At 41.9% G+C, this 20,287-nt stretch overlaps 1 protein-coding gene across 1 annotated transcript in view; it reads left to right on the top strand.

The window, feature by feature from the left end:
* Window positions 1-20,287, top strand: part of SCUBE1 (signal peptide, CUB domain and EGF like domain containing 1) — a 211,011-nt gene that overhangs the window by 174,481 nt on the left and 16,243 nt on the right. Inside the window, exons 10-14 of the mRNA XM_059816476.1 lie at window positions 8,180-8,296; window positions 13,197-13,319; window positions 16,743-16,862; window positions 18,485-18,577; window positions 20,118-20,234. Coding sequence (XP_059672459.1) covers window positions 8,180-8,296; window positions 13,197-13,319; window positions 16,743-16,862; window positions 18,485-18,577; window positions 20,118-20,234 — 570 coding nt within the window. The remainder of the gene's footprint in view (window positions 1-8,179; window positions 8,297-13,196; window positions 13,320-16,742; window positions 16,863-18,484; window positions 18,578-20,117; window positions 20,235-20,287) is intronic.

Below are 20,287 nucleotides of genomic sequence, written 5' to 3'. Positions count from 1 at the left end.
GGCTGGAAGGAAGATGAAGACCAGCTGTTGCTAGGATCTCAATATACTGAATAAAAACATACAAACATAAAAGGATACTGAGGCCGGGAGGCAGAACTAGGTAGATGATAATGCCAGTGGTCCTTAGTACAGGTATGGATTGGAAGGGATGGGATTCCCACTCCAGGTATTGCATACCACGTTGGATTAAGCAAGTGGAATCCGTGGCTCAGCTGCATCTTCCAGGGCATTTGGCTGTTCAGCAGAGCACTGCTTTCTTGCTCAGCCAGCCTGGAAGAGCTGGCAGGCTCAAAGCCCATGGAGACCCTACTGCTGTGGCAGAAGCTCAGGCTGCCAAGTAGCTTGCAAGAAAGCAGCCACTTCAGTGTCTTGAACCCAGAGGAAGGAAGGTGTCGTAATTACTGAAGTCCGTGTTAAGCCACTGCCGTGCTAGAAAGCGTTGCCCTCTGGGGCTGCAGGTGGGTTGCAGAGCAGAAGCAAACTTGAGCCCAAATTCCTCCAGTGAGAACGTGATTGAGGCATATCTGCATGACCCTGGTGCCACTGCAGGTCCTCATTGATTTCCATAGTTCCCAAGTGGACCGAGACATGGACCTGCTTATAGCATTGCTGCCTAAATCTGTAGCTGGTCATCAGAGACATAAAGTTTGGTATGAGTGAATCAAGGGTACAATTAAATGCTTTGTCTGGTCTGGGGAAACTAGATTAGCTCTGATTTGCTACAAGCAAATTCCTGTTCCTGAACTGAACCATGGCAGCATGTTTAAATAATGCATGGAACAGTGGTCTTATCTGTATTAGAGTGGGTAGGAACCAAAGATTCTGCAGAATTTGTTACTGACTGCTACTGTGTGCCTATCCCTGAAGCTGAGTAATAGTCATTTCATTTTGTACTGCTAAATCCTTGAAATACCTCCTCTGTGGGATGCTTACATAATAAGTCACAGGTTTCTTATTATTTATTGCCTCTGTCTCGAGTATGTTTTGCAGGTTTCTTTTGCAGTTTATATACATTTATTTGTTTTACTACCACTTCGCATTCTAAGAACAAATCATCTCTAATAAAAAGCACATTTCCTCACGAGCAGAATCAATTTCCTTCAGAAGTCTTTCATTCCCTGATTAGTGTGTTACATTTGGTCTTCACTAATCACATATTTAACTGTGAGCAATAAAGTTCTTAAATAAATAAATGCTCTGGTCCAAGTCAACGTTAGTCATAATAGACAGCTTCCCACTTAAATTTGTGAAATACAAGATGTGACTGTGCTACTTAGGCACTGACATTCACATTAGAAGTATAGCAATTAATGCCAGATCTGTTTTTTCTGCAGGTCATTAGCATGTTATTAACAATTAAGTCTCAGCAACAAGTTGACTTGATTGCAAGTCAGTAAGGCAGTGGGAAGTCTAAATGGGTGTGGTTTTTCAATTACTTTTAAAGGTTTGGGGTTATGGCTTTTTTTTTTTCTTCCCCCTTTGTGTTTGTCTGCTCCAGAAGCCTTCAGTGGGAAGGTAATGAAGTAAAATGTTTGTATATTACTACATCTTTCCGTGCTTCCTCTTCATTGGTTTTATTATTGTAGACTTTGAAACATAAGGAGAAGTTAGCTATAAGCCATTCCTTCTGGTCGGTGCTGGACGTGTATTAGAGAGTTACGTTCTCAGATGGAGGATGTATTTTTACTAACTGTGAACAGGGGTAAGTCGCTATGGATCAGAAAATGTGAGATGTGGTGGAAACCCCATCATATGGCTGCTGTAGCAAAATAATACCTTTCATAATACTGAATTTAAACCAGCATTTGTTGGAGAACACAGCTTGAATCATGACTCCCTGTGGTCCAGCAACCACTCAGATTAAGATATGTGGTTTCCCTAATGTCTGTCAAATATTGTTGGAAACCACGCTGGCTAGGCTGTAAGGTGAACAACGTTACATGGGTGGTATCAGTTCCCTGCAGAAGTTGGAGGGGAGTGGGGGGAAGACAGAAAATAACTTTCAGCCAAAATACATATAAAAAGCATTAGTGTTTATTTTAAAAACATCATGTAACACGTCTTTAGAGTTGCTATGTATGTGTGCTTAATGAATGAGAAAAAGGAAAGGCTCTGTTTCTCAGAGGAGCCAATGACTTGGCAGCTGAGAAATGTGAACACAAAGAGATCTGACTAGCCTTGAGTTTGGCTTGTGTGCAGGATCTGTTGAGTGGGGTACTGCACACTGAGTCTACGTTTAGCTTGGGCATTGAAAATAAACCAAGGGTGTGTGAGACGGCCAAAAAAAAAAAACCTATGTATTGTGGACTTCTGCATTAGGAGAATGTGACCATGTTAGGAGATAACCCCACTGTACTGAGCAGTGCCTTTGCTGTGCACAATGCAGTGGGACACTGGGGCCACCTCGCTTCCTGCCTGGAGGTCAAACACTACTAATGCATGCATCTAAAAACCACGGATTCTTTGCTGTGCGTGTCCTTCACAGCATCTTGGGCAGTGGTTACGAAATACATATAAATCTTTGCTGCCGTAATGAAGGTATACTTAAGCTAACTGGGAGGATTGGGAGTGTACGGAGTCGTGACTGTGATAGCACCTCTAAGTATTACTGTAATATTGTGACCATTTTTGGCTGAAGTGATCTACCAGCATTCAGGGTGTCATGAGTTGCTTCTACTGATGAAGGCATTGATAGTATGGATAGGTATTTCCTTTTCTTTTTCTTTTATTTTCTATTTCTAAGCAAAAAGTATTTCCTTTGTATTTTATTTCTATTTGAAATAGTATATTTAAATTGAATGTATATATTTTGCATATGTGCAGTGATCTAGTCTATACTTCACGTCTTGCCTCACTGAATACAGGCAAATCAAATATAAGATGGGTTCTTTGCTAACAGTGACCAGAATCATTACAGTCTGCAGTCTGTCCCAAATCCCTGTTATAGCTTTTATTGATTGTCTCTGAGCCCTTCCTGTCTTGTCCTCTGTAACACAAACAGCACCATCAAATAACAGTGATCTCCCCTTGCCATGTTTATTTTCAGACCACATGAAAAATACTTCAAGCAGCAAGACCAAACTCTTACTCAAGCATCATATGTGGTCTGTGTTTCAGAAGGAGATTGACAGGTTCATAAATTAACCCAGTTGTTTAATGTATGTCTCAGAGAAAAGATGTTGTGATGACCGTTAGTTTTCTCTAACCAATTTCTTCACTTGTTATTGATATTAACAAACAAAATTATATTAAGGAAGAAAGAGAGGGGGAAATCTTATTTATGCAGTAAATTTTAATGTGAGATTGGACAAACTGGGCATTGAATTGTTCAGTTCTATAACCACAACCCCCAAATCACACATGTACCTCTGTGCGAGTGAATTTTGCATGTGTATATTCTGTCAGGGAGTCATAGCAGTTTCTACATCAGTTTGCAGTCCTCAAAACATCTCTATTTAAACAGTGCTATTTACCAGCCTCACATGTCAATGTTTAGTGTTGAGCTGTTTGCTTGCAAGGCTATTGCTTTTTGGAAATGTCCTGCATTACACTTTAATTTCTTGATCATTGGTTTATTTTAATTGCTCTGAAATTTATTCTAGAGAAGAAAGCGATGACAATCAAGAATATAGGGGACAGCATTTGAGGACTGGAAACAGAGTACAGAAAGGAGCCTTTCACTTCAGAGCTGCTGGTAGGAATCCAGCTCAGTTTCAGACTTAGCAAAAATCATTGCTGTGTGATGGCTTCTTGGTGCCCTGCACTCTACGTCCACAAATGAGTCAGTGTCCACATCACACAAACCACCAGAATAATTGGTGCTACTGTAATTGGGAGTCTACTGGCAGCATCAGTGGAAAGGGCAGGGACTTGAATGAGCATGGAAAATGAGCTGCTTTCTCCCTGCTCCCTCAGGTCACCTTTGAGACACATCTGGCTGAGGACACATAGAAGAAATTTGATCTGTGGTAGCTCCCTTCTGGAGATAGATGGAAGACTTTACTTTCCAGTACTGACAATCTGACACCCACTAACAAACATTATATTCAAGAAAAATAAAGATCCTTATGGGATCGTTTAAGGTGTGAAAGCATGAACTAAAAAAAAAAAATGCTGTTTGAAAAATCAACAATAAAACCCAAATGCTGACTTGAAATAATAGGAACAGAGCCAAACGAGTATTATCAAGCATGACTACCATTGGCAACAATTGCTTCCCTCAAAAACACAGGGAAATCCTGCTCTTTTATTAAACCATTGAACATCTCTTCAAGTTGAAGCCCTTCTAGACAAAAATAAAGGAGTGCTTCCACTGTTCAAACATTCTCTTTGGAGATGAGAACGTGGATTGATAGAAGAGATGTTGGACTTTATTCAGCCTGAGATGATGCCTTGATGTCATGGAAACAGTGACTGGAAGGAGAGCTCTCAGCAGCACAGGACACCATAAAGAGAGTGCCTTTAGAGGGGGCTGGGACTGCCAGTGTGCACGTGAATCAGTGGTGGAGGTTGGAAGGGACTTCTGGAGGTCATCTGCTCCAAGCCCTGAACTTGGCACTTCCACTGAGTCATCCATGGTGAAGTAGGGGATTCCTCACCTCAGAATTTATATACTACCATTAGGAATCCTAAAAAAACCTGCCTCTGGCAGGAAACCGGTCCTGTACTACCAGAGATGAATTTAGCCCCATGGTTTGTGTCAGCTTCAAACAGTTAAGCTGTGAAGATGTCTCTTAATATGCTGAAATGACACAATTGCATATGCTGATTACAGTGGTGAATGTGATATGAATGTTTGACTAAGTGAGAGTAAAAAGAATGTGTTTGATATCAAATAAGTGCATTAGCAAATCTGAAATGTTCTGGGACAGATTGGACTATTTGAGAATTCATGCCAAATTTAACTAAAAATAGAATAGAGACTTCAACCTCAAGTTGAAGTTTTCCACTGCAGTTTCTCCAAAACAAAACATTTTGACTTTTCATGTTAAAAAAGATCAAAAACTTAATTTAAATTAATTTTAAATCCTTTTAAGACACCTGAGACCCAGAAAGTTAATTTCTCAGTATTTATTTTGATGTGTGGGAGGGGGGAAATTTAGAAGGACCCAATACAAAAATGTGTGTGTGTTTGAGTGTGTACACGTGTTGGGGGAGGGAGGGTTGACCGCAAAAGTGAAAGAGAAATTATTTGTTCTCAGTTCTCTAGCTGTAACCTGCCACATCTCTGCTTTTGTATTTTTGGGCTTCTTTTCAGTAGATAACGCTACCAGATTGTGTAGTAGTGTTTGTACAGAGGAGACAAGATTTAGATGCCTGTGTTCGTTCCTAGTTGTGTGGCAAGCAGGATTTGAAACCCAGGGCTGTGAAGGTGAAAACCAGGTGTAACTCCCTGCTCCTCAGTCCCTCACGAGACATACCTGTACCACAAAGCGGGTGGGAAATAAGCGCATCCTTTCAGGGCAAATACGGAGAAGTATTGTGGAGCACCACAAAGATGTGAGGGCCAACTTCAAAGTTTCTGGGAGCCAGGGAATAACAGCGCCCAGAACACAGATTTCAGAGTTTTAAAAAAAAAAGTACGAGAGGATTTCAGCATCCTGCATCACACCACCAGTTTCTTTTAGTGAAGAGTATGTGGTGCATATTTTTCCCTTTTCTATGACCAGTGCTGAATTCCTCAGGGGACTGGTGATTCTGCAGATAGGGCGCTGTGGAAAGCTCGGCTAGGTGGTGCCCAGCCCTACCCTCCACAGGCAAGGAGGAGAGGGGGCCAAGGGGCTGCTTGTTACGCAAGGAAAAATCTGTGCGGAGCCTTTCCGCGTTCGATCAGCCAAAGCAAGGTGCTGAATTCAGCAGAGGTTGAATTTATGAGAACGGCAGCAGGAGGTGGGATGAGGGGTTTAAATGGCAAAAAAGCTTTTAATAGCGGTCTTTGTATTATAATAAAAGTGTTTGTTTCAGTGTCTCTGCCAGCCAGTGTAAGCAATATAAGTTTATGAGTAGCTGATATTTCGTGTGATAGAAATGCATTTGTCCATCGTCAGTGCCTGTTACTTGGCAAGCAGATGACTGGTCATATTATTAGACAGACTGTTGTTTCCACGGGCAAAGAGGGGTATGCATCCTTCTTAATGTAAACAAAAACCTGTAAAGGCCTAAGCCATAATACGTAACAACACAAAGTGGTATGTGTGAAAGCAGTGCATAAACCCCATCGACTAAAATAGTACAAGATCACTATTGAGAAATATGAAATTATTTTTTAAAAAGAACCTTCCAAGGTAAGTCAGAGGCCAGAAAATGAACTGCTTTTGTAGATTTCCTGCAATACCATATAGCGAACAAGGTTACACATGAATGAAACCATGATGTATGATTTGGCTTCTTATGCATTAAAAATCCTTTAAAACTATAACTACAGTGTTCATTCCCAAATGATTTTACTTTATATATTTATTTAGAGAAAATGGAAACAGTTTGCGATTTATGTGTATTCAAAAGCTGCATATTTCCAAGACTATAAAGGAAACCTTTAAAAGAAATTACTTTCAGAACTCAAATAATGATATTTGAAAACGCATAGGAAAATGCATTAAAAATGAAATAGATGTAAAAAAGATAAAATCTCAGTTGTCCTTTTTTGCTACTTGATCATAACAAGTGATTGTGATGTACACATAAAACCAGACAGCATAGATTTTTGGTGGTCATGTGTATTTCATTTTACGTTATGCATTTGCCTGTAGAGTTGCTGTCCACATTGTGAATTCTCTTTTGTGTGAATGTTTTGAAACACTTAAAATTGGGAAGTATATAAAATATAGCTGTTTACGACATTCTAAATTTGTGCATAAACTCTCACAGATTTTGGGTTTGTGTACACGTACACAAAATCTTAATTTATATTTCTTGAAGTTAAGTATTTGCATTTATAATAGCACAATGAGACCTAGAATGTTTCATTAAACTTCAAAGCTATATAAATACTTGAAGATAGGAATTGGGTAGCACACCCTTAAGTATTTGTGAATTTCCATGTTTTTTTCAAGCACCCACATCTTTCTAAGAATGTACAATATGAAAGTCCAAGTTATATATAGCAATGGTGCTGCTCAGGCTGTGCTCTTAATAAGCAACTCTAGAAAGTGTGCAGGCTATTAAAGGAATACTATTCCATTCATTTATACTTCCGAAATATTAGAGGAATGTGATTTTTGTTGAAATTACCACTCTTAAATAATGCCATTTTATTAATTTCTGTGGCCTTTTAACAGAACAAATTAATCACCGAAGAGGATTCTAGGAAAACCAATGGTCTGAGGATAAAATTCACGCCAAAGTGCAGTTATTTTGCAAACATTGCTATTTAAAGTACCTTTAATGTAATGGTTTTCAGCACAGCCACTCTGTGATGACTGTTGTCAAATAAACCTTTATGTCACCCTGCTCAGCAAAACCTTTGTACTGTCTTTGAAGCAATGTGCTGTTAATTGCTTCTTCATAGGCTGCTGGATGGAAGAGACTATGTAAATAAGGGTTTCACCTTAGTGAGCAGTGATAATTAGAGATGCCTGACGTTTTTAAGGGGAAGAGGTCAATTTTTTTTCAGTTAGGTAAAATGTGGACTTTGGACTAAGATTTCCTGCATCTTAGGTGCAGCCCGTCCATTCCTGATACTGGCCTGCTCTCAGGCACGATTTTGCTTACGCCCCTCGTAGCTGTGCAACTGTCTGTACAGTCTTGCGTAGGCAGAGCAGAAGTCTGCGAGTGACTCCCTGTCCTGGTGGGTAAGATGTCAGAGGAGTGGTCAGTGAAAGATGGAATTATTTGATTCAACCCAAAACTTTTTTCCATTATGCCACTTAACCCCCCAAAACCTTAATAACCCCGCAGCCCTGCTGGGAAATTATGATCAGAAGTTAAAGGTTGCCATCTAATGGTGAACATATATAATACGGTCTTCCTGTCTTAAATTATCTTTTCTTACCTTTCTCAATGTACCTGCAAGTCCTTTCTGTATAAGGCATTAGAGGAATGAGACTGAAGTTTTATTCAGATTTTACCTGGGGTGGTATCTGCTAGTTTATCAGTAACAAGATGTTGCAACTGAATGTGAAATTCCAGCTATTCAGTTTAACTGAATTCTAATTTCTTAATGCTTTTTCTGTGAATTCAGATATAGATGAGTGTTCCTTCGAAAGGACCTGTGATCACACCTGCATCAACTACCCTGGAAGCTTTGAATGTCTCTGCCATAAAGGCTACACCTTGTATGGACTGACACACTGTGGAGGTTTGGAAACTGAGTTGTGCTTATCTGTTTGCTTGTTTGCTTTGTGAACTGTTTACTGAGCCACACATTCTTTTAGCTGAAGATTTTAGAACGCAAGAAGATAAACCAGTAAAGTTAAAATAAAGCTAAAATAGCATGAGCTGGGTGTGACTAAAATTTCAGTAGCTCAAATTTGCTGAAGCATTCCCAGGAGAAGAACACAAATGAAAAACAATGTCCTTGCATTTTTTGATGGTGGTACACAGCGGCCTCAGTATAGACAAGAAGCCCGCAGCTGTAACAGTTGCATCTACTGCTGCTTGGATGCAGCCGTTCTTCCACAACCATCGCAAAGCAACCTCATGGCTGGGGTTTCATCGCACTGTACGGGGTAAGCTTCCTTACAGAGTTTACAAGCACGGAGTACCAATCGGTACCTCCACAGGAGCGAGGTTAGTCACAGTTGTATTTACAGAAGGAAGGCTTCAAATGATGGGCAACAAAGAGAATAGGAGAAGGATGTCAGTTTTACAAAGTTTACAAATTTTGGCTCTATTGGTATTTGTCCTTACCAGACTGCAACAAAAACTGCCTATGAAACTCATAATGGAAGGCTGTGGGGTACCTTCTTCCCATCTTCTGTGGAGCTACTTCAGCTCTTCAACCTTTTTGGCATAACTGGATAGAACTGGTGCTGTAATGTTTGGTTATCCAGGAGAGGGATATTTTTTAAGTGCATCATAGGGCAGTATTACCACAATGACCAAATTAAAGGTTCAACTCCTACCTGATCAAGGCAGGAGAACTTCAGAGCACTCAAATTAAGTCCAACACTTGCCAGGAGTGTCGCAGTACAAGACTGCCTGCCACCAGCCTGGTGAACACCCCCAGGTATTGCTGTGGTCTCCTACCTGACCATTTAGTAAGCGGCTTATGTTTTGATTGTGTTCAGAACACTGGTCAAAGAAGAGCAAATGGGTTTTTTGAGGGATTTGTTAAGTGTATTAAGTCCGAATTATGCTTTTAACCGATTAGGTCAGCATTACACAAACAAAAGTGAAAAGGGAAAATTATAATAAAACCTGCAAGCCCTGAATCTAAATTACTTGTTAGAAAATACTGACACAAAAGAAACTCTCCATGCTATTTTTAAATGGAAAATTAAATGGTTTTGTTTAGGTAAAAGATGGTTAATAGTTGATTATTTAATTATTCAAATTATTCAAGATACAAACTAAGTAAAGCTTGCATCATGCTATAAACAAAGCCCTGACTTTAAACCCACAAAAGCCATGTATTCAGGCCAGGTTCTGATCTGGGTCAGACTCAGCCCAGGGAAAGCATGCTAGCGGAATTGCTGAGAATGGTGTTGGGCCCTAACGGCTCTTAATTTGTTGGAGCAGGCATTGTGGTACATGTTATATGCAAGAGTTGTCCTCTATGTATTCCTAAGTAAAGCAAGCTACAGACTGAGCCAAAAAGATACAGTTAAAGGCTCATGTTGTTTCCGTTCCCATGTGATTTGGTTTGGAGCGGCTGAGGGAGCTGGGGTTGTTTAGCCTGCAGAAGAGGAGGCTGAGGGGAGACCTTATCGCTCTCTACAACTACCTGAAAGGGGGTTGCAGACAGGTGGGTGTTGGTCTCTTCTCCCAAGTGACAAGTGACAGGACAGGAGGAAATGGCCTCAAGTTGTGCCAGGGGAGGTTCAGGCTGGATATTAGGAAAAATTTCTTTACTGAGAGAGTGGTGAAACACTGGAATAAGCTGCCCAGGGAGGTGGTGGAGTCACCATCACTGGAGGTGTTCAAGGAACATGTGGACGTGGCATTGTGGGACATGGTTTAGTGGGCATGGGGGTGTTGGGTTGATGGTTGGACTTGATGATCTTACAGGTCTTTTCCAACCGTAGTGATTCTGTAACTGAGGTAGCAGAAACAGATGCTAGCCCCTCACTTGTCCGAGTGCCGAGTTCACCTAATTTTGTAGGGTTAACGTGAGACACTGCTAATGATATCTCTGCCTGGCTTCTCTTTGGGAGAAGGGTGTAGGAGGTGTATGTTAGTATCTCTTGTATAGAGCAGGATAATTCACTGTATAGTAGAGGCAGGCAGGAAGAGAAATAGGAGTCCATCTAAGGAAAGAGTTTGGAAAAAACCTCCACTTGAGGGCAGTTCTGAAAGCAAAATCAGAGTCTGAAAGTTTTGGGACCTATGTGAAGTGTGGAGAGACTGATCTTCAGTTTCACTGTTAATTCCTTAATGACTTTATGTATTAATTTAGGGAAAGCCTCAAAGTTTGGGGTTCAGCCTCAGTCTTTAAATAATCTTCAGCCTCAGTTCAGCTTCAGTCAAAATAAGACTGACGTAGGACCAAAACTCTAGCTGGAAATACTCAGTGCTGAACCTCGGGCAAAAACATAACCTCATCGAAACCTCCTGCTTTTTTCCCCCATAATGGGCAGATCCAAAATCACAGCGCTGAATCCAGACTTGTTCAGGCCCTGAGCTTTGCTCCTCAAGCCTATCATTAGTTTTAGTCAGCCCCTGGAGAGTGAAGTTCGCAGTGGAACAAATAACTCACCCTGGCTGCCATCCATGTGGCACTGAGCAGAAGAAAACTAGGGAGAAATAAAGAGAACCTTCAAAAAGATTTGGTGCAAGCTTGCCTCTTATTAAAACTTTCTCTCCATCTTGCTTCCCCTCTACTAGTAATTAATGTCAGTGTCCTTGTTCTGGGCCTTCCATGCTGAGGGGCAACCCTTGCTGCTCTCTCTGGGATCCTTTTCGTGTCATCTCTTGCAATAGAAGTCATGTATTGTAAGGGAATCTTTTAAAAGGACAGTGCTAGCGCTTACACCACCTGTTTATATAAAGCTCTACTTGCAATATATATTGGCTTGTTAAGTGACCTTAGGAAAGTCAGTAGAACCTGCAGGACTGTTCAAAGCCTTTGGGAATTTGGCTGCTTCTTCAGGAGCTTGGTTCTGAGCTGAGGTACTTGACAGCAAGAGCTCGAGTTTAAACAATTTGGCCAGAGCTTAGTGGCAGGAGCACTGTGGACTAAATGTGTGTTTTGAAGTATGGGTTAGCAAGCAGATCCCACTGTTGCACTCAGCAGAAGCCTGGCTACTATGTACAAAATGTCCCAGAAAAAGTTTTTTCTGGGACGCTCTCCCTCATCAGTTTTTAGAACTGCTGACCCAGGACCTCCAGAAGTCCTGACTCTGACTCAAATATCACAATGTTTTCTAGAAAAATGCCTGTTGTATTACGATGTCTTTCTCTTTTATGCATTTACTCCATGTTTTCTAGATTTTTGCTTAACCACACAGGCATCAGAAAAAGAAAGCTGTTTCTGGATTGCAGCAGCTGCCCCAGTAAATACCCTCATGTTCCCATCAAATGCCCCAAGATGCCCGAGGAAGCCTTGGCTTGCATTTCTTAATCAGTGCAGGGCCCAAGTGTGCGCTTGAGCAGCTTGTCCCTCATCAGCCCCACCTCCTACCTGTGCCTCACCCTCTGGCTTCAGATGGGGTCACTGCGCTCCAGAACTGGTGTCTGGGGAGAAGTGGCTTGAACTCAGACTGTGTTCCTGCAAGCCATATGGATTCACACAGTGCCAAGCACACGGCAATTGGAGCTCAAGCCTGGGCTCAGGCGTGGTTTGGAAAGGCAGTTAGACACTTAGCCTGTGAGCCTTTATGGCCAGACCTCCCTTAGAAACACATTAAGTGACAATTTTCCTTCTACAGTTACATTTGAGGCATATCATTAAGCCAGAGTATTAGCAATTCAGTATATCTCATGTTGATTTGGTGTCATTCTAGCTCGTTTGAGCATATGTCAAATGGCACAACCTAGGTGCCTTGTAAAACTCTATTACAGTAATGCTACTGTTTTAGCAAGCAGACGGGTAGCTGCGATCAAAGGGCAGAAACCGCCTGTTGAGGTTAGTGCAGTGTCTAAAATAACGGAGCTGCGGTTCATAACAAGGGCTTTTAGGTTATGATTACACTAGTAAATGAAAGAGTCGAGTAGCAATGTGCAACTGATGGTTCACTAGTGCCGTATGACAATTTTGGCCTGTGCCATCTAGTGTCCCAAATGTGCCAGAGCATGATCCAGAGGTGAGTACACGGCAGCACAACTGTTGAGCATGACGGATAAACATCCTTTCTTGTGGTGTGAGGAGAGGAGATGAGAGATCAGCCATGTCAGCAAAAGTATATAAATGCTGATTGCTGATTGCATAGACTAAAAAGGTTGTACCTCATATTGACTAAATACTTTTCTGATGTATCTAAAGTTGTAAGATTTTATGTGGAATGTCAGTGATAACATATCCGGTAATTGCTCTGCGTTCTTGCAGGTTTTTACCTTTCGTTTTTATTTGAGGAGCGGAAGACTAAATAAACTACACTTCAGCTGCTAGGTTCTTATCAAATGTATAGTTTCCTCCTTCATCTGAATCATTTTTAAAAGCAAACTCTGTGAATCACTATGGAGCATTTATCTCCCTGTTATGCAAAAGTGATTTAATTTCACAGATGTTTATGACTTTGACATTTTTCTATATAATGCAATATACATTATTGTCCAGATGCTGCAGAGACTTTCAAGCATGTTTTGTATCTTGTGAGTACTTCCAAGAATTTCAGTGTAACTTGTCCTGGCAAAGAAACTGTATCGTATGCATAATTTCTTGAAAGAGTAGGAGCTACATATGTTTTTAAGGACAAATACATGCAATATACACTAAAATTGTTTGACGTTGAGTACTGTCTGCATTTATACATGTTTATATAGACATAAATATAAAAGATATAGTAGAAACAGATAACCTTATGCACATAATACCCTAATGCAGAGTACACATGTGTACATATGGTTAATACTCTTCTCAACTTCAATTACATTTTCAGATATTGATGAATGCAGCATCAGCAATGGTAGCTGTGACTATGGGTGTCTTAATACAATGGGGAGCTATGAGTGTGTCTGTCCACCTGGAAAGAAGCTGCACTGGAATAAAAAGGACTGCGTTGGTAAGTGTGGGAGGCTGCCTCAGAGGTGACTGTGGTGATGCTCCTGTTCTCCAGGAAGGTGGAAAAGCCCATGGTTTTGTCTGAGGGATGCTGCATTTTCATAATATAGATCCCCAAATTCAGTTTATAAACTCAGATAACACCTGATCCTATGGGGGTCCATGGTCTAGGATATAACTGCGGGTGAATTAGAGAATGGACAATATGTTGGATTTTATTTGTGTTGAATTTTTTTAATTTTACAAGTCCATTCACACAAATCAAAGTCGTCTTATTCTATGTATTTCATACTTTTGTCCTTTATTTCTCATTTGTCCATCTCTATGACCTCAGCTATAACTCTATTTCCCTCTAAGACTAATTTAGAATATTCAAAATCGTTAACTGTTTACAAGTAGGACATGGTATTCAGGTTAATATCTGCATTCACAGCACCATACACCAATTTTTCAAGTTATCTCTAAAGGTATCCTGCTTAAGATAAAGTACTGACGCTAGCTGTGTCAAAAGTATTAATTGCAATGAGCGCAAATCCTGAGACCACTAAAATTATGGTACTTGCTGCTAGCGCCACTTACTTTGTGGCAGATCTGAATTTCTGTATCCTTTAAGTAGATTACTTTTTTCCCGCAGTCTTATTTGAAGCACAGCAAATCTTGGCCATGGCTACAGCCATTCAAAGTATGTTCTGTGAGATTTTAATTCCGTTTTTATGTTTTTGATGGGAGTTTTTCCATAGTCAAATTTAGGTTGTGGGGTTTTTGTTTGGTGTTTGTTTTTTAGGTGTTTTTTTTAACCACGAATAACTTCTCATAGATACATTTGGAGCTGATGCCTAATACCTAACTGGGAGCAAGGCAGAACAAGAAAGGGAGGGACCTTACTTAGGGGAATCTCTGCACATATTGAGGGAAAGCACTATAGTCTGGAGTAGAGACCACTGCACTGGCCTCTTGCATGATCATGCAATTGTGGCATTTTTTCACCTACATGGATACAGCAGTATGGAAAGCACTTTATAACCAAGGTGGGGTAGGGTGGCGGGTGAGTATCTCAAGTTGGGTTTCAGCCTTTGCCACTGACTTTCTTCCTAACCACAACTACGTACTTCATTTTTCCTGCTTACCTTTAAATATTTTACCTTCCCTGCTCCATAGACAACTAACTACTGTAGGGGTAAGAAATGGTTAACTCTGGTGTTTGAGTTATCCACTAGGTTTCCCTTGCAATGCACCGGTTAGTCCTCTGGAAAGGAGTTTGTAAATTAACAGCAGGGACTAAAATTTTTTGAGGTCTGGTATATAGTTAGACCACAGAAGTTTTGTGCTATATTCCCTCTCAACCTACTAAGAATGCTGTTCCCATGGTAAGAGGCTGCATTGAAAATACTTTTCTACTTGTAAATTTCTCTTCACTGTTTGTAATACTCAGTTGGAAGATGGAAAATAGAACACCCTTCTCTATTGATACACCCTGTTTTATTTGATGAATTTAATGAGGCTTAAAATGAGTACCATCTCCCTGCTGATCGCCTGCCTTTATTACCAACATTGTTTAGAGGAAACTGCGTTCTACATTGTTGTAAGAGCACAGTAAAAAGGAGGAGAATGATATTTAGTGATCCTGAATGCCACATGATTTGGAGATATTTGCAGTAACAAAATCCTCTTTTGCTCAGCAATGACACTTTGCGCTGTGTTGTCTCCTCAGTCCAAAGAAATAATTTCTTTAAAAACAGCACTAAAGCAACACAAAAGACCTTAGGAGGGAGGTAAGTGGAGGATGATTATTCCTGTATTTGAGATGTGAACATCAGGCATGTTTAAGGGCCTTGTGTATGTTTATATTTAACCAGCAGTGAGGCCAGGAACACGCACCAGCTGGTGGCTGCTGGGACCCTTCCTCTGCACTCAAGCCAGGCAAGGCTCATTCCAACTACCATGTTTGAATTGCTCTGTTTCATCCCAGCTTTACTGGGCTCTTCCCAAACCCTGGTGGGCCCAAACCAGTCTGGGTGCTGCAGCTCTGATCTCCTCCCTACTTTGGTGTGGTTCGGTACTGAGCTGACAGGTAGGAAAAATGACATTTGCAGTAGCACAGTCAGCCACGAGCAAAACAAGAGTCAGCCAGGTCCATCTTGTAAGGTGAGCATGTTTGGAAGAAGTAGCAAGGAACAGTCAGAGAAAAAGCATATGTACCTGAACAGGGGTTTTTACGAGGCTGAAGTGAGAACTGCTCTACAGGCGCCTGGCTGAGATTTAAGCAGCTGATGCAGTGTGGAATACCGGCTTGAAGAGGTGCCCGGCTGCACGTGGCCGGCAGTCAGGGCAGAGGTTAAATCCTGGGGGAAAGGAGGGAAGTGGTGAGGCCGCCTCAGTGCAGGCAGTGATGGCACCTGCTGGCTGCAGCGGGTGAACCTCCTCGTTCGTGTGGAGAAAGATGCGCTTAAGTAACACTTCAGTCCCCAAAGATGTCAAATTGAAATAAACGCAGGACGATAATTATCAGTGGCATACCATCATCTCAGGGTGAAGCCCAGAGACTGGTCCAACAATTCATAACAACTTTATGTAGTTTCAGCTAAAACACAGTCACTTACCCAAATACAAAGAGCGGCGTGTGAGACCTGCAGGATACGCTGTCTTCATCCTGCCATGAAGCCAAGAGGAGAAGCTGGATATTTCCATCGCACGAGCTGCAATGTGCCTCGTGCGGTGGGCACTGATGAGAAACGGCTGATGTCTGTGTGTCACAGTGTCCCTTCTAGCATTGCTTGGGGCATTTCAGCAGTGGCTGAAAGGACCGGTGGGACTATCCATCTCCATCCCAGCATGACCTGCTTCACCTCTGCCTGGCTGTGAAGTTTTCTACTTCCAGAAGCTAGAGCATGGAGCTAAAATTAAAAAGTCTGTGAGAGTTAGAGTGAGAAATGGAAAATACCATTTCAGCAGTCATCTAAATAAACAGATCTTTGTGAGGGTGACTCCTGTGCATGGCGTGGTAGTTGGTCTGTTAAAGCAGAGAGCTGTGCCTCTAAAATGGGGGAGAGGACATACCAGGTCATTAGCAGTACCTGTTGTTTCTGAGATCAAGACGTGCACACAGAATTGTGGTCATAATTAAAGAGACACCTGCCTTCCAGAGTGCAGAGCTGGGCCTCAACAGTCCCAAAACGGTGGACAGGAGGGAAAGACTGAGCTAAGGTTTAGGTCTAAAAACGTGAAGGAGTTTCATTTTCAAGTCCAAGCCCAAGATCCAGCTATTCTCTCCCTAACCTGTGCATATTTCAGAAATGCCTGGGCCTGTGATTTTGTTTTCTTGCCACTTCTACCTTTCCTCACCACTGCGTGCAAGTGGATGCACAAGGGTCTGGGTTGGGCAGTGTCTGATTTTATTTGTTTTCATTTCTCTTTTTCTCCTCAGAGACGGTGAAATGCCTCCCAAATGCCAAACCAGCTCCCAAGGCTCAGCTGGTGTGTAGTAAGACAGGAGGCATAGAGAGCTGCTTCCTGTCATGCCCATCCAATACTCTTTTTGTTCCAGGTTTGTACAAAGTATTTGTCCTCCCAAGTCTAGAACATGACTTGATGATTTTTCTTTGCTAACGTATTCATGATTCTTGCATTCAGTTTTTGTTATGGACAACTGTAAATGAGCAAAACCATCATTATAAATTAAATTGGGCCAGGCGTGCACATCACTAAATACAAGAAGAGCTGATTGTCAGTTATGTTAGAGGTTTGGCCCTTCGTCGTTTAATTTGAGGTGTCGTTTGCGGGGGTGGGGAAATTCTAACAAAAACCTGAGCCACATCTACCTTAACCAGGACGGTGCAAAAGAAAAACTTTAATATATTGAATTGCTATGTCAAAAGTGAGGGGAAAAAATGAACACTTGATTTCAGTGAATTCCGGCTAATTTTTAGTACCATGTTTTTCAACCTGAGTCGATTCCCCTGTGCCGATCCAGGCATCTGCTTAAAATGATGGACTCTGCATCATGGCCTGAAATACCCTGGAATTGTGTGATTGAGCAGGAGCAGAAACGAACCCCAAAGCAGAGGTCCCCCTGAGAGGAACTCAGCCCAGCGAGCACAATCTGAGGCAGGGGCAGGAGCAGACGGGTGGGACACACTGGGAAATTTAACGCTGTGGCTGCCACAGCACATGATGAAGGTCCCACACCAGCCAGGGTAGCATAAAACTCCCATCAGCTCAGCCAGGGGCATTGTGAAGCAAAGGATGACCTAGCAACAGCTTTAAACCTGTCTTGCTGTCTCATACCAGATGGATACAACTAGATCTGTCTCAGGAGGCTGTATGGCAAAAAGGATCTCTCAGTTGCAGCAGTTGCTGGGTTTTAATAAATTTTGCTGGTAATAGTTCAGCTGAGTGTTATGTACAGAAGCTCAGGCGTTTCATACACACACCCCACCCCGCCTTTCTTGTATAATTTCCTACCAGTAATTTTCATCTACAATCTACACAGTTTTGCAGGGCAGGTGGGGCAAGGGGATTGCTATTTCTTTTTCATATGTGTTCTGGTTCTCACACGAGACTATTTTCCACAAGAGTGTCTCTACTTTTCATGTTAGTCCTGGCATTATATGCGGTAGAGCTGTTCACACTCTATTTTCAGTTTAGCAGAGATCACTGGAACCATGCATTTATCTAATTTGTATGCACCAATACACAGTTTCATCTGTGCAATATGTAAATCTTGTTATGGTTCTAAGTATGTTATTTTTTGTTTCTGCCAATAAATTCTGTCAGAGTCTGAAGCTAAAATTATGATGAAAGTATGTGGTTTATTTTTTAAATTATAGAGATGATCAAAGCACAAAGACTCTGCCATGGACAAACACAAAATATTTTCTGCTTGTGCACCATGGAATTATTTACAGCTAACCCCATGCCAATTTGTTTATAAAATGTAACATTTCAGTGCCTGAGGAAACAAAACTTGTAATCAACACTGTGAAGCAGTAGCCTTTGGCAAACTATTTCAGCCATTTAAAATCCAAGTTCAGCACTTAAAATGTCTCCTTATTTAGCAGTATTAGTAAGTTTGTTCAAGCACCGAACATCAATGCTGGAGGTGACGAGGGGAGCAGATGCTTTGTGAGGCTGTTGCCACATGTGCTGACTCTGCGTTCTTCCCTGCAGATTCGGAGAACAGCTACACGCTGAGCTGTGGCGTTCCCGTCCAGCAAGGCAAGGCTCAGCAGAAACGCAATGCGACCCTGCCCAGCTGTGCAGGTAGGTGCTCTCCTGCTCGTCCGGGCCTTGGCGTCTTGGAGGTAGGTGATGGAGGTCCCCCAGACCATTTGGGAGTTGCAAGGCATACAGGTCTCAAGTTACACAAGGCCAGAATTAAGGTAGCCTGTGTTTCATCATGCACACACTCGCTTTTCTGCAGCCTCTCCTTGAGGGTTGGAGTGGGATTAGTTGCCCTTCGATGTAGCATTGTGTTGGTAGGTCAGTATGGGAGCGGTGGAGGTTTGAGATATATTCAGTAAGGACAAATATTTAGAATAATTTACTTTCCATAGTCCAGCAAGGCAATAGCGAGCATATCAAAATGGCATTTCTTCCTAGAGCTGGAAGTGAGCCAGAGGGGCCCATCAGTAGCACAGGAGCAGAAGGCTACGGTGGGTCCCAGCCCTCACCTCCAAAGTCCTTCCATAGGAGCACAGATCCTCCTACTGGGGATTCACAGTAAAAAGGTTATGAGACTTTTATGAGCACATACTGTGTTTCATTCATCTTGTTCTCAGAAATGGCTGGATTATTTTTGCAGAGACATTTCAAAATGTGTCTTAAAGCTGATAGCATAAAAAAAAGTTCAGCTCAAAATGGTTGAAGTCTGGCAAAATTAGAAGCAGCTGAAACAGCATCCAGCAGTGGGAATTGTCAGCCCACTTTACGTATCATTACCTGCTGTACTTCTCTCCAATTTGCCAGTTCTCTAACCACGTATTTCTTCTATGTTTGGAATGCGTTAGGAGGTACGATGCTGTGGAGTGAGAGAACACGGCAGCAGATGTGGCTGCCTGTGGCACAGGGGCAAGCTACCTCTATAGTCCTGGTTCGGCAAGGCCCTCCCAAGGAAAGAGGGACCCACGTTGCAGCACTTACCTGCGACCACCCTCCACCTGCTCTGGGTCCCATAGGCAGCCCGCAGCAGTTGGCAGGTGACGGGCCAGGCCCAGCCTTTTCCGCCATGGGCTTTGTGAGGAAGTCAGCTAGCAGCTACATTTTCTTAGCCGTGCAAGTCACAAGACATAACTGGCTTAGATTTAAAGCTGAAGAATAAAGCTTGCAAGCCATAGACCGTAGCCAAATAAAGATGTTTCCTTTGGATGGTTTTCAACTGCCGGCAGCGTAGCTCCACTAAATTAATCTTATTCCTGGTTGGCATTAGCAAGAGCAGAACTGCAGCCAAGTAACATGGGAAGTCACAGAGAGTCAGAAAAAAAAAGGTAGGAATTAACCTTTTTCATAGGAAGAGACAAATTCACCCAAATCCCACCAAGATGCGCAGGTCTGCTGGAGGGGAAGCGTATGTGCAGAGCATGTGTGATACTAGCAAATTCATTGATCTTTATGGGCTCAAGAGTAAGTGCTTATGCGAAAAAATAAACTTACGGAAATGAATCCTCTTGTACAAGGTGTATAACTCTTGGGCTGTCTCTTTTCTATGTCACAAGAAGACTTTTGAGTCTGTTTTTAAAAACAAGTTTCAGACTTCATTTCATCTGCATCCCAAATGATAGGTTTTTTTACTTTACATCAACAGATTCATTAGCCCCTCCAATCAAGCAGAAAGCTCGTTTTAAAATTAAAGATGCAAAGTGCCATTTACGGCCTCGCAGCAAGGAAAAAACGAAAGATTCTGGGAAGCAAGCTGTTCTAGGTATGTGGTTTCTTCTAACATGTAAACAGCATTCTAATTTTTTGTTTGTTTGC

This window comes from Gavia stellata, chromosome 4, assembly GCF_030936135.1.
Source record: "Gavia stellata isolate bGavSte3 chromosome 4, bGavSte3.hap2, whole genome shotgun sequence".
Classification (NCBI taxonomy): domain Eukaryota; kingdom Metazoa; phylum Chordata; class Aves; order Gaviiformes; family Gaviidae; genus Gavia; species Gavia stellata.
The sequence above is the reverse complement of the archived record's forward strand: the minus strand, read 5'-3'. Positions and strand labels throughout refer to the sequence as shown.